The 13750-nt window shown below is 43.0% G+C and overlaps 2 protein-coding genes across 5 annotated transcripts; one reads left to right on the plus strand and one right to left on the minus strand.

Annotated features, from left to right (window-relative positions):
* Positions 1-1186: 1186 nt before the first annotated feature.
* On the plus strand, positions 1187-11158 carry LOC116848716 (spectrin alpha chain). 3 transcript variants are annotated; one of them, XM_032825107.1, is made up of 9 exons: positions 1187-1352; positions 1568-1800; positions 1892-2123; positions 2833-6449; positions 7136-9663; positions 9743-9797; positions 9965-10343; positions 10423-10589; positions 10677-10805. In XM_032825107.1, exons 2-9 carry the CDS (start codon positions 1651-1653, stop codon positions 10803-10805), a joined length of 7257 nt encoding a protein of 2418 aa, XP_032680998.1. In that variant the 5' UTR covers positions 1187-1352; positions 1568-1650. The 3 variants fall into 3 exon arrangements, with proteins under 3 accessions (XP_032680998.1, XP_032680999.1, XP_032680997.1); XM_032825108.1 differs by lacking the exon at positions 1187-1352 and adding an exon at positions 6543-6587 and having other exon boundaries at positions 1366-1800; positions 10677-11158; XM_032825106.1 differs by lacking the exon at positions 1187-1352 and having other exon boundaries at positions 1651-1800; positions 10677-11158.
* Positions 11148-13703, minus strand: LOC116848718 (transmembrane protein 39A). 2 transcript variants are annotated; one of them, XM_032825113.1, is made up of 8 exons: positions 13620-13703; positions 12900-13374; positions 12656-12795; positions 12451-12549; positions 12155-12264; positions 11794-12046; positions 11506-11716; positions 11148-11424 (listed from the first exon to the last, which is right to left on the minus strand). In XM_032825113.1, exons 2-8 carry the CDS (start codon positions 13227-13229, stop codon positions 11170-11172), a joined length of 1398 nt encoding a protein of 465 aa, XP_032681004.1. In that variant the 5' UTR covers positions 13230-13374; positions 13620-13703; the 3' UTR covers positions 11148-11169. The 2 variants fall into 2 exon arrangements, with proteins under 2 accessions (XP_032681004.1, XP_032681002.1); XM_032825111.1 differs by lacking the exon at positions 13620-13703 and having other exon boundaries at positions 12900-13393.
* Between the last annotated feature and the right edge of the window lie 47 nt (positions 13704-13750).

Raw genomic sequence — 13750 nt, forward strand, 5'->3', positions numbered from 1 at the left:
TTTTTTTGTATTTAATGACCAGAACTATTTAAAATTGTTGCATAGAGCTCTAGAACTTTTCAAGAGAGTATCAGAACTGCAAAAAAAATGTCACATTTTTTAATATGGTGTGCCAAGACTTGGCACACCATATTTAAAAATGTGACATTTTTTTGTATTTAATGACCAGAACTATTTAAAATTGTTGCATAGAGCTCTAGAACTTTTCAAGAGAGTATCAGAACTGCAAAAAAAATGTCACTTTTTTGAATATGGTGTGCCAAGACTTGGCGCACACACCCAATGGGCGCGTTCAGCGGAAAAAGCGCTCAGTGAGCAATCAGAGATTATTGTAGTTCTTACTATTAGATCCCTAAATCTAGACCAATTACATTGACGAATTGCTCAACTGTTGTGCAACTGTTGAGTTCGCTGAACTCAAAGACTGTGATCTATGCTGACATCAGAGAGTCAATTCTGTATCTCGAAACGAAGTGAAAATTACAAAAGTGAACACATTCACTAGGCACTGACCAATGAAATTACGAATATTCTAGTATATTTGCTCACTTTTGTCATTTTCACTTCGTTTCGAGATACAGAATCGACTCCCAGGCCTGAAACACAATACGCTGTATGTCGGAGTTGGATGGCGGAACGCAGCCGATGGTTCAATGAGGAGAACTCATTCTCGAAAAATAAGTTCTCTCATTGGATCATCGATTGTGTTCCGACATCCAACTCCGACATATAGCGATTGTGTTCAAAGCCTCAAGGGCTGTATTCCAAAATTCTACTTAGTGAGTAGAGTCATTTAATTGACCAATCATGATAAAGAAATCCTAGTTATCTTTGTTCTTATTGGTTAATTAAATACTATTCTACCCGTCGAGTAGAGTTTTGGAACGCATTCAAGCGTGCGTTTGAAAACTCTACCCGAGTGCACTCGCTGCGTTGGAGTGAGAAAAATACAAGAGTGAGATAAAGAGGGAGGAGAAGCACCCGGGTGGAGTTTTCGAACGCGCTTCAAGGCGTCAAACGAGAAGTGAAGATAGTAGTACGACCGACCAATATGTCGGACGCTTTATTAAGTAGTACTATTCAATGGCGGATAAGGCGTCTTTTTATTCCATTACAATTTAGCGTTATAAAAAGTAATATTCTTAAGAAAGCCGGCAAACATTAAAAACATATTCTACAATCGCCGCTCTTTCTGACTTTTTTCTGCTTCACGCATTTTATATATTTTCTTATATATTTCGCGGTGATGTAAGAGTTATATATAACTCGATCGTCTGAGTCGGTCAGTTGTATCATCGCTATCATTGGCGCTGAGACATAATCGTCCGTCCACTAAGCACTTGGTACTAACGGTAAGTGTTCTCGATTACGTTTCCAGTGTTACAGTCAACACGGTATAGGAACGTCAATTGTGTCAGATCGAAGTGGAGCGAGTTCAGTTCGCGATTAAATTGTACGAGTAACTGTTGACCCAGTGACTGACATTTCCATATTATCGACAAGGTGATTCGCGCGCGTGCACTCGACGGCGTACCAGTGTGCGATAATCAGCTATTGATCCCGACAGCGGCAGGTTGATCTTGCCACACCCTACAGCTTAGTGGCCATTTTGGACACGACAGAAGACTCGCTTCTTCTGCTTCCCCAATCATGGATCAAATCACGCCTAAGGAAGTGAAGATTCTTGAGAATCCCGAGGACATTCAAGATAGACGTGACCAAGTGCTGCGACGATATGCCAACTTCAAGGTGGAAGCGCGCAACAAGCGCGAAAGACTCGAAGACTCCCGTCGCTTTCAAGTATGTGCTCAAGTGTTTAGTCGTTTAAGCTGTCATACAGCAATTATACATAATTCTTAGGACGTTATCTAATGTGCTCGCCTTCTTTCAGTATTTTAAGCGAGATGCGGATGAACTCGAGGGATGGATTTATGAGAAACTCCAGGCAGCTTCTGATGAGAGCTACAAAGATCCAACTAATCTGCAGGCAAAAATTCAGAAACATCAGGCCTTCGAGGCAGAAGTCGCAGCTCATTCAAATGCCATTGTGCTACTTGACAATACTGGCTCAGAAATGATAGCTCAACATCATTTTGACAGCGATACAATTCGCAAAAGATTAGGTGTGTTTAAGTGTCAGAGATACTAAAGCACATTAATTTAAGATTCATTTGTTTTTGGATTAGATATTTTATCAATTATTTAAATACTTATAGAATATATTAACAAACTTAAGTAAAATAAAAACATTATATAGCTGTTTGCATAAAGATTATGACAATTTTCTGGGACAAGTATATATAGCTCAATGAGATTTATACTTCTGTTTATAAATTATCTTTGTACATTTTATATTTAAAAATTTGATAGCTCTTAAATCTCTTAATTCTTGAGCTCATACACAATCTCATTCACTTTACATATAAATTTTGCTAAAAAAAGAAATATGCAGTCTTTATGCAAATAACTCTATTTATGATAAATTAATTTGTTAATTGATGCAATATATGTAATTATATTATCCATTATATACAAAGTGACAATTTATGATATAATCATTATGTACAGATAGAACTCGTCAAACTAAATATAAAATTTTTTTATCATTTCACAAATAACTATATAAGATTTTGAGTTATTAAAAAAGGTTAGTGCATGACTGTGCATAATCATGCATTAATCTTTAATAACTAAAAATTTATGTTTATTTGTAAAACGATAAAGAATTTTTTTGTTTAATTACAACAGATAATCACAAATAGATATAATAGGTATATCAGCTATCCTGTACAAAATTAGTTGATGTAATACAAATAATACATATAATTACAGAGGACCTACATCGCCTATGGGAATTACTGTTATCCCGATTGGCTGATAAAGGGCTGAAGCTGCAGCAGGCCTTGGTACTCGTGCAATTTATTCGTCACTGCGACGAGGTAATGTTCTGGATTCATGACAAGGAGGCTTTTGTGACGACCGACGAATTCGGACACGACTTGGAGCACGTGGAGGTGCTTCAAAGGAAATTCGATGAGTTTCAAAAAGACATGGCCAGCCAAGAATACAGAGTCACGGAAGTTAACGAGATGGCGGATAAGCTGCTGCTGGACGGACATCCCGAGCGTGACACTATTCTGCGCAGGAAAGAAGAGCTCAACGAATCTTGGCAAAGATTGAAGCAATTGGCGATACTGCGACAGGAAAAGCTGTTCGGAGCACATGAAATTCAGAGATTTAACCGCGATGCCGACGAGACCATGGCTTGGATCGCGGAGAAAGACGTGGTTCTATCGTATGACGATTTCGGCCGGGACCTCGCCAGTGTACAGACCCTGCAACGAAAACACGAAGGCATCGAACGTGACTTAGCCGCTCTCGAGGATAAAGTGTACACATTAGGTGCAGAGGCAGATCGCCTTGCCGCGATTCATCAGGCGGATCACTCCAACCAGATTCAAGCTAAGCGCGCCGAGATCCTGCAGTCATGGGAGAGTCTGACGGCGAAAGCGAAAGAGCGCCGCCTGAAACTTGACGAGTCTTATTATTTGCATCGCTTCTTGGCTGATTTTCGCGACTTGGTATCATGGATGAACGACATGCGCGCCATCATCTCCGCGGATGAGCTGGCTAAGGACGTAGCTGGTGCTGAAGCCTTAGTCGATAGACATCAAGAGCACAAAGGAGAGATTGATGCCAGAGCAGATAGCTTCGACGCCACTACGTTAGCCGGCAACAAACTTCTGGAGAAAAAACATTACGCGGGCGAAGAAGTAACGCTCAAATTGAATTCTCTTGCTCAAGACAAATCGTCTCTCTTGAACCTATGGGAGAAGAGACGCATCTTGTATGAGCAATGCGTGGACCTGCAGCTGTTTTATCGAGACACCGAGCAGGCGGACGCGTGGATGGCTAAGCAAGAAGCGTTTTTGGCTAACGAGGATTTGGGAGATTCTCTGGACAGCGTGGAGGCGCTTATAAAGAAGCATGAAGACTTCGACAAGTCGTTGGCGGCTCAAGAGGAGAAGATCAAAGTGCTCGATGACTTTGCCGGGAAGTTAATCGAAGGTGAGCATTACGCCGCGGACGATGTGGCGCAACGACGACAGCTATTATTGGAACGACGAGCTGTTCTACTGGAGAAATCCGCTCAAAGACGCCGTCGTTTGGAGGATGCATATAAGCTGCAGCAATTCGAACGAGACTGCGACGAGACAAAGGGCTGGGTGAACGAGAAGCTCAAATTTGCCACCGACGACAGTTATCTGGATCCGACCAATCTAAATGGTAAAGTTCAGAAACATCAAAACTTCGAGCAAGAACTGAACGCCAACAAGACGCGCATGGAGGAAATGGTCGCCACTGGTCAAGAATTAATTGACAGCGACCACTACGCCAGCGATCGTATACGCACCCGCACGGACGAGATCATGACGCTGTGGGAGAGCTTGGCACGAGCCACTGAGAAAAAGGGCGCCAAGTTGCAGGAAGCTTCTCAACAACAGCAGTTTAATCGAACGGTAGAGGACATCGAATTGTGGTTGTCTGAAGTGGAAGGGCAGCTCATGTCAGAAGACTATGGCAAGGATCTTACCTGCGTACAAAATCTGCAGAAGAAGCACGCGCTCTTGGAGGCTGACGTGGGTTCTCACGCCGACAGAATCGACAGTATCTCTCAGGCAGCTGAACAGTTCGTCAAGTCAGGTCACTTCGACGCCGACAACATCAAGTCCAAGCAGGATCAATTGCATGCTAGATACAGCACTCTGCAGCGTCCCATGAGCGTGAGGAAGCAACGACTGTTGGATTCTCTCCAGGTGCAACAACTGTTCAGGGATATTGAAGATGAAGAGGCATGGATTCGTGAGAAAGAACCGGTCGCGGCGTCCACCAATCGCGGTCGCGATCTGATCGGTGTGCAGAATCTTCAGAAGAAGCATCAGGCTGTTTTGGCGGAAATTAATAATCATGAGCCGAGGGTGGCTGCAGTTTGTCAAGCGGGTTCAGCGATGCTGCAAGATGGACATTTCGCTGCTGAAGAGATCAGTCAGCGACTCGCGGCTTTGGACGAGCACTGGGGTCAGCTAAAAGACAAAGCACGACAACGCAAAAACGACCTGGATGATTCTCTGCAGGCGCATCAGTACTTCGCCGACGCAAACGAGGCCGAGTCCTGGATGAAGGAAAAGCGGCCGATTGTGATGAATGGCGATTACGGCAAGGATGAGGATAGCTCGGAGGCTTTGCTGAAAAAGCACGAGGCTCTGGTCAGCGATTTGGAAGCGTTTGCGAGCACGATCGCGGCGTTGAGAGATCAAGCTGCCGCTTGCAGGCAGCAGGAAACGCCCACGGTCGACATCACCGGCAAGGAATGTGTCGTTGCTCTTTATGACTACACCGAAAAGTCGCCTAGAGAGGTATCTATGAAGAAGGGTGACACCCTGACTTTGTTGAACTCTAATAACAAGGACTGGTGGAAAGTCGAGGTGAACGATCGTCAGGGCTTCGTGCCAGCGGCATATGTGAAACGCGTAGAACCAGAAGCAGGTCTCAGCGCGTCCCAGCAGAATCTGGCGAGGGAGCAAAGCTCCATTGCCGCGCGACAAGCACAGATCCAGGGACAGTACGATGATTTGCTACGTCTAGCACGCGAACGGCAGAACAAACTGAACGAAACCGCCAAAGCTTACGTACTGGTGAGAGAGGCAGCGGAATTAGCCACTTGGATCAAGGATAAGGAAAATCATGCTCAAGTACAGGACGTGGGCGAGGATCTTGAGCAAGTAGAGGTTATGCAGAAAAAATTCGACGACTTCCAAGCTGATTTGAAGGCGAATGAGGTTCGCTTAGCCGAAATGAACGAAATCGCCGTGCAGCTGATGAGTCTTGGACAGACTGAGGCGGCGTTGAAGATACAAACGCAGATCCAAGACCTGAACGAGAAGTGGACCAGCTTGCAGACGCTCACCGCGGAACGCGCTAATCAGCTAGGCTCTGCACACGAAGTGCAACGCTTCCATCGCGACGTTGATGAGACAAAGGATTGGATTCGTGAGAAAGACGCGGCGCTGAACAACGACGACCTGGGCAAGGATCTGCGGAGCGTACAGGCTTTGCAACGCAAACACGAGGGTCTCGAGAGAGATCTGGCCGCCTTGGGAGACAAAATTAAGCAATTGGATGAGACAGCCAACCGTCTGATGCAGTCGCATCCGGAGACCGCCGAGCAAACGTACGCCAAGCAGAAGGAGATCAACGAAGAGTGGACTCAGCTGACCGCCAAAGCCAACAGCAGGAAGGAGAAGCTTCTAGACTCCTACGATCTGCAACGCTTCCTCAGCGATTATCGCGACTTGATGGCTTGGATCAACTCGATGATGGGTCTGGTCGCCTCCGAAGAACTCGCTTCGGACGTCACTGGCGCCGAGGCGTTGCTCGAACGTCACCAGGTACGAATATTCTCCGATTTCACCGTGATCATTTACAATATACAATCATCACGTTCAACGAACCACATCGTTCACGAGTCATTTGAATTATAGAATCACAGAGCAGAGATAGACGCGCGATACGGCATACTTCCAGAGGTATAAGAACGTTTGAGCATGCATCGAGCAGGAAGTCGCGGATTTGCCGGCGAGGGTGGCTAAAATTAATCATTATCTCGCACAATCCGGCTCGTTGATGATTTTCTATTCTTTTTTTTCTTCTTTCTCTTCACGAGAAGAGGCTGAGACTGATCTTGTCGAGCAATGTTTTGCAATGAAAATACCGCCTATTAACAGTTTGAGTATTTTCAATGCTTCTAGCGTAATTGCTGCCTTTCTGCTTGTCGTAGTATCTACTCGGGAAAAACGGTTATATATAAATTCTTTTTCTATGGTTATATATAATTATATATGCGATCATATAAAGACAAAATTCTCATATATGAGTCATATATAATTATATATAATTTATATATAATCATATATAATTCTATATAATTATACATATAATAAATTTTTCCCGGGTATTATCGAATGAGTTGATCACAAACGTTAACAAACGTGATTGTGTATTTGACACGAGAAAGACCCGAAGGAAACGGACCACGATTTATCCACGTTGAATTTTCTGCAATTGGTTTTTGTAGGAACATCGTATGGAGATAGACGCTAGAGCGGGCACCTTCCAGGCATTCGAACTGTTCGGTCAACAACTGCTGCAGTCTAGCCATTATGCCAGTGTGGAGATCTTGGAGAAGCTCGAATCCATGTCTGAAGCGCGGCAAGAGTTGGAGAAGGCTTGGATTCAGCGACGCATGCAACTCGACCAAAACCTCGAGCTGCAGTTGTTCTGCAGGGATTGTGAGCAAGCAGAGAACTGGATGAGTGCGCGAGAAGCTTTCCTTAGCAGCGCGGACGTGGTTGACGGCAGCGACAACGTCGAGGCACTCATCAAGAAACACGAAGATTTCGACAAAGCGATTAATGCCCATGAAGAGAAGATCGCCACTTTGCAGACTTTGGCCGATCAGTTGATCGCTGCCGAGCACTACGCTGCTAAACCCATCGACGAAAGACGCTGCCAGGTCTTAGATCGTTGGCGGCATCTAAAGGATGCTCTCATCGAGAAGCGCTCGAAATTGGGCGAATCTCAGACACTGCAGCAATTCTCCAGAGACGCCGACGAAATGGAGAATTGGATTGCCGAAAAACTTCAACTGGCTACTGAGGAAAATTACAAGGACCCGGCCAATATACAGTCGAAACATCAGAAGCATCAAGCTTTCGAGGCCGAATTAGCAGCCAACGCGGATCGTATTCAATCGGTGCTCGCTATGGGAGGTAATCTAGTTGAGAAGCATCAATGTGCTGGCTCGGAGGATGCTGTTCTCAAGAGACTAGCGTCTATTGCCGACCAATGGGAATATTTGACACAGAAGACTACTGAGAAGTCCATGAAATTGAAGGAGGCCAACAAGCAGCGTACCTACATCGCCGCTGTGAAGGATCTCGATTTCTGGCTCGGTGAAGTCGAAAGCTTACTCACATCCGAGGACGCCGGCAAGGATTTGGCATCAGTGCAGAACCTCATGAAGAAGCATAAGCTCGTCGAGGCGGACATACAGGCGCACGAGGAGAGAATCAAGGATATGAATGCGCAAGCTGACTCGTTGATCGAAAGCGGCCAGTTCGACGCTGCCGGCATTCAGGAAAAACGACAGAGCATAAACGAGCGTTACGAGCGCATCAGGAATTTGGCAGCGCACCGACAGGCGAGACTTAACGAGGCCAACACCTTACATCAGTTCTTCCGCGACATCGCCGATGAGGAGTCTTGGATTAAGGAGAAGAAGCTTCTCGTCGGTTCAGATGACTATGGTCGCGATCTTACCGGCGTGCAGAACTTGAAGAAGAAGCACAAAAGATTGGAGGCTGAACTTGGCAGTCACGAGCCTGCCATACAGGCTGTCCAGGAAGCTGGGGAAAAACTCATGGACGTTTCCAATTTGGGAGTGCCCGAGATCGAGCAGCGTCTAAAACTTCTCAATCAGGCATGGGCGGAATTAAAACAGTTGGCTGCTACTCGAGGACAGAAGCTGGATGAGTCTCTAACGTACCAACAATTCCTCGCTAAAGTCGAGGAAGAAGAGGCGTGGATCACCGAGAAGCAGCAGTTACTGTCTGTCGAGGATTATGGCGACACGATGGCCGCTGTTCAAGGTCTATTGAAGAAGCACGACGCGTTCGAGACTGACTTCGCTGCTCACGGAGAGCGTTGTAAGGATATCTGCGAGGCTGGTGAAGCGCTGATTAAAGCCGGTAATCATCGAGCGGACGCTATCGCGCAGAGATGCGATCAGTTGCGCAACAAACTGGAGCAACTGGGAGCGCTTGCGGCTCGCAGGAAAACTCGATTGAACGATAACTCCGCTTACCTGCAATTCATGTGGAAAGCCGACGTGGTAGAGTCATGGATCGCCGACAAGGAGACCCACGTGCGCTCTGAAGAGTTCGGCCGAGATCTCTCCACCGTGCAAACCTTGCTGACGAAGCAGGAAACCTTCGATGCCGGTCTTCACGCGTTCGAACACGAGGGTATTCAGAATATCACTTCGTTAAAGGAGATGCTCGTTGAGTCCGGTCACGATCAAACGCCTAGTATTCAGAAGCGTCACAGTGACGTCATCGTTCGCTGGCAGAAGCTTCTAGCCGATTCGGACGCGAGGAAGCAGCGTCTATTGAGAATGCAGGATCAGTTCAGGCAGATCGAGGAATTGTACCTGACATTCGCGAAGAAAGCTTCCGCCTTCAATTCTTGGTTCGAGAATGCTGAAGAGGATCTCACAGATCCTGTGCGTTGTAACAGTATCGAGGAGATCCGCGCCCTCCGAGAGGCACACGCGCAATTCCAGGCCAGCTTATCCTCGGCTGAAGCCGACTTCCAAGCGTTGGCCGCTCTCGACGGGCAGATTAAAAGCTTCAACGTTGGGCCGAATCCGTACACGTGGTTCACGATGGAGGCATTGGAGGATACTTGGCGAAACTTGCAGAAGATTATCAAGGAGCGCGACGTCGAACTCGCGAAGGAAGCGCAGCGACAAGAGGAAAATGATAAATTGCGCAAGGAGTTTGCCAAGCACGCTAATGCGTTCCATCAATGGCTTGCGGAAACAAGGTTCGTATTGCTTCTGGAGAAATCGTCTCTAATTCGTTTAATTGTTTGGTCAGAAATAAAATATATAAATGTTTTACAGGACATCTATGATGGAAGGATCCGGATCTCTAGAACAGCAACTGGAAGCCACCAAGGTTTGTTCAATTGACATATTTTTTCTGTCAAAAGTATGTTAAAAGCAAAGACGTATAAACATATTGTTATAACATACTTTATTTTTCATTCGGAGTACTGTAATATTATAAGTATGTATAATATTAAAAGTATAACACTATAAATAAATATATTTTCAAACTTACAGCGAAAGACGCAAGAAGTGCGCGCTCGTCGCCAAGACTTAAAGAAAATCGAAGACTTGGGAGCTATTTTGGAGGAACATCTCATTCTGGATAATCGTTACACCGAACATAGTACCGTAGGCTTGGCACAGCAATGGGATCAGTTGGACCAACTGGGAATGCGCATGCAACACAACTTGGAGCAACAGATCCAAGCCCGAAATCAGTCCGGTGTGTCGGAAGATGCGCTCAAAGAATTCTCCATGATGTTCAAGCACTTCGACAAAGATAAGAGTGGTCGTCTGAATCACCAGGAATTCAAGTCGTGTCTGAGAGCTCTGGGTTACGACCTACCAATGATGGAAGAAGGACAACCTGATCCTGAATTCGAGAATATATTAGGTTTTATTATTGCTTTCCATATTCTATTATTCCGATTATTCCAGACTTCCAATTTAACGCCTGATATTATTTTTCGCAGATATCGTGGATCCGAACAGAGATGGTTATGTATCGTTGCAAGAATATATGGCCTTTATGATCAGCAAAGAAACGGAGAACGTGCAGAGCTCGGAAGAAATAGAGAACGCTTTCCGAGCCATCACTGCGGCAGATCGGCCATATGTCACTAAGGAGGAATTATATGCTGTGAGTATATCCGTCGCGAAATACTCGGGTCTAAAATATGATGATCTTAATACAACTTGTTATATTGATTAATTTTTTTTTGTTTAGAACCTCACGAAGGAGATGGCCGATTACTGTGTCGCTCGTATGAAACCTTACGTAGATCCCAAGTCGGAACGACCGATAACAGCAGCGTTGGATTATATAGAGTTTACACATACTCTTTTCCAAAATTAATCGCGCATATATACCTATTATTATCTATTATTCTCACCTTTTCAAGCTTATTAAATTATAACCATATAAACCGTACAGGATATCGCATTTTTCTTCAAACAGATCACGTTTGACTAATATTTCTATTAATATATTAATACATTAATATATTATCGCTTGGAATATCTATATTAAATTATCTTATCGCACATAGATGAATTAGTTGATGCAAAAACTTGTTGGCTTGTTTTTGAGCGTAAAATATATATAAACAAATTTTTCTTCTTTGTGAACAATTGCAATATCTTTTATTATCTTTTTTATTATATAATAGGAATATACGTAAATGACATAAAATAAAGGTTACAGAAATATCACTTGTATTTTATTGAGTAGCTATATTTACAACCATTTGAGACTTTTCTTGTATCATTTGTTCGACGCAGTAAAGTTTCCAACATATTAAGTAATCTCTGGCGATTTTGAACAAAGTGTAATAATTCATGAAAAGCAGTAACCCCAACGATAGTAACTGATACCATTCGATTGCGCCTAATATAATAAACAATTCAATGCCCACCAATATTAAATGCGTTACTAATACTAAACACAGCAGTATTATCGGATTGTAGAAAAAAACCTGTCGAAATATGTAAATGTGATTAGTAAGTTTGCTAATTGAATGTTTCAATATGTTCGCCGATATTTGGCTATTACGTACATTAAATCTAGAATGCTCCATATTGCCCGGTTCTGCCGCTGTACATAAACCTACGGAACGGTAGATTGCTCTGTTATACCGTACGATCGACCCACGGGGCCATAACACCGCGTCGCTCCATGGCTGAATGTAAACATTATTGCGATTTTCATTGGCTATCTTATCCCATCGTCCTAAATGCAACGCCGCTCTGTGCAGCACGTCGTAGTATCTAAAAATCGTCACATGCACGTTAATTATCGTCTCTAATACTGACAAACAATTCTTGTCGCGAAGGTATATACTGACCTCATGGGACAAGTGTGAACGAAGTACGCACTCATTCTTTCGAACCAGAAGAAAACCGCTTGCTGTATCACCCACTGACGGTTGAAATATAAATGCGGCGGCGCGAAAATCATGGGAACAACACCGCATATGAACGCGGTACCAGAGGACGCGAATAAAGCGTGTTTTATTCGTCGATTAAAACCTAATTTTAGAGTGGAGACTTCTGCTCTGATGGCTGGTGCATTCAACGAGCAGTTATGCAGAGGCTTATCTATATGCCAACAAAGAAGGGAGTTGTAATACTAAATTCCAGAAATTAATAATGCAAATAAGTAAATAAAGCACAATTTCCTTATCATATGTGAGTAATGATATGTACCTAATAAATACTTCATTTTCCTTTCCTCCTTTCCACAAAGGGATGATGCAGAGATATCATAGAATGGTGTTAGATTTACTCCAAACATACTAAAATATATTGACAAACTTCTGAAATAGTGAGAGAAATAAACATCATGAATAATACACTTTTAACTATATTAGGAAAGAAATATTTGTATAAATAGTGACAAATATTACTTATCATTATTTATGATAAAAATATCACTAATATGCTAAATATTACTTATCATTTACACATGCTAATATGTATATGTAGGAGGAAAAAATACACACGGATAACATAGATAGAACATTTTCAAAAGATCATGTTTTTCACCCAAATGATACAGACACCAGGAAATTATACTCATCACAGTAATTGAGAGAAACATTCTGAAATAAATTTACATAAATATTGAAATATCTTGATGCTATATTGTTGATTTGATCAGAGCAAAGTATTACTTATCTACTAGTAAATAATGCACAATAATAATACCTCATAACCTTTTGGGTTGTAGGTAACCATCGAACCGGTGATAAAGCATCAACAGACCGACTTAATAATATATGAATTACTTTACACGCCATGATTGTAAAAATAAATATAAGCACATAGGGATCTATTAAATAAAAATTCTGAAACACACCATATGCACAATTTAGAATTCCTCGATCCTTCCAGCATCAGTCTTCATGAAATTGGTGAATCAATGCACCAATATATAATATATACAACATACCATAGCATAACAATTATATGAATGTGGCAACCACCAAACAGTCTTGTATATATTCAGCAATTGCATGCAAGTCGTCATGATCGAAATAGCCAAAGACATGATCTCGAAGGTTAACTGTCCATCGACTGGCACCACAGGTATAGGAATATGCTTTGGTGCCAGAGTTTTTCCATTGTGAATCTCGTCAGATTTTTTATCGTCCGTGCTATTCCCGACCGTCCTCTCACCGCTGTTACTTCTTCCACTGGCATTAGTAGAACTTGTGTAAGTACTGCCGGATTTACCAGTCGTTCCAGTACGATTGGCGGCGTTTCGTCTACCTCCGGGCATGTTGCACCGTTTCACTCGTCTATTATTTACAATTCCCAAGAAACACAAGCAACATCGTCGTGATGATTTTTAAACAATCGCAGGAAACCCTGTAGAACGTGGACATCTTTCTAGACGCTATTTTCCCAACATATCGGTTAGGTCACTGTAAACAAAAGCACGCGTTGAGTACGTATCTATAGCGTGCATAAATTAACTTCCTTCATGATGTATGTAAACAATAGTGTGTGTCTACAGTGTCACGCACTATACACGATTATTTTTAGGATGTAGCTTTAAAATAACGATGTCGAATTTCGAATTAAAGTGTGAATTGAACATAATATGCATTTGCGATATTACAAATAATTTGTCGAATATATTTGGTGATTAAAAATACGATTGTTATACCGCTATATCTCGCGATAATATTATCTAACACATTTCCAAGTTATGTCAGTATACACATAAGATCCGATGATTTTTACACAATATACAGTAAAATTTCATACACACCTCCGAATCTGCAACGTCTATGCACG

Source organism: Odontomachus brunneus, unplaced genomic scaffold (assembly GCF_010583005.1).
Source record: "Odontomachus brunneus isolate Ranch 3 - 2012 unplaced genomic scaffold, Obru_v1 Obru_scaffold_098, whole genome shotgun sequence".
In the NCBI taxonomy this organism is placed as follows: domain Eukaryota; kingdom Metazoa; phylum Arthropoda; class Insecta; order Hymenoptera; family Formicidae; genus Odontomachus; species Odontomachus brunneus.

Excerpts from the sequence above, each read along its gene's own strand:
- LOC116848716 (XM_032825108.1), top strand. The coding sequence starts at position 1,651 with ATGGATCAAATCACGCCTAAGGAAGTGAAGATTCTTGAGAATCCCGAG. Across the intron at positions 2,124-2,832 it reads TACAATTCGCAAAAGATTAG|AGGACCTACATCGCCTATGG; the intron begins GTGTGTTTAAGT and ends ATATAATTACAG. Across the intron at positions 6,588-7,135 it reads GATACGGCATACTTCCAGAG|GAACATCGTATGGAGATAGA; the intron begins GTATAAGAACGT and ends TGGTTTTTGTAG.
- LOC116848718 (XM_032825113.1), bottom strand. The coding sequence starts at position 13,229 with ATGCCCGGAGGTAGACGAAACGCCGCCAATCGTACTGGAACGACTGGT. Across the intron at positions 12,265-12,450 it reads ATGTTCTATCTATGTTATCC|AAGTTTGTCAATATATTTTA; the intron begins GTGTGTATTTTT and ends TCACTATTTCAG. Across the intron at positions 12,047-12,154 it reads GAAAATGAAGTATTTATTAG|ATAAGCCTCTGCATAACTGC; the intron begins GTACATATCATT and ends GTTGGCATATAG.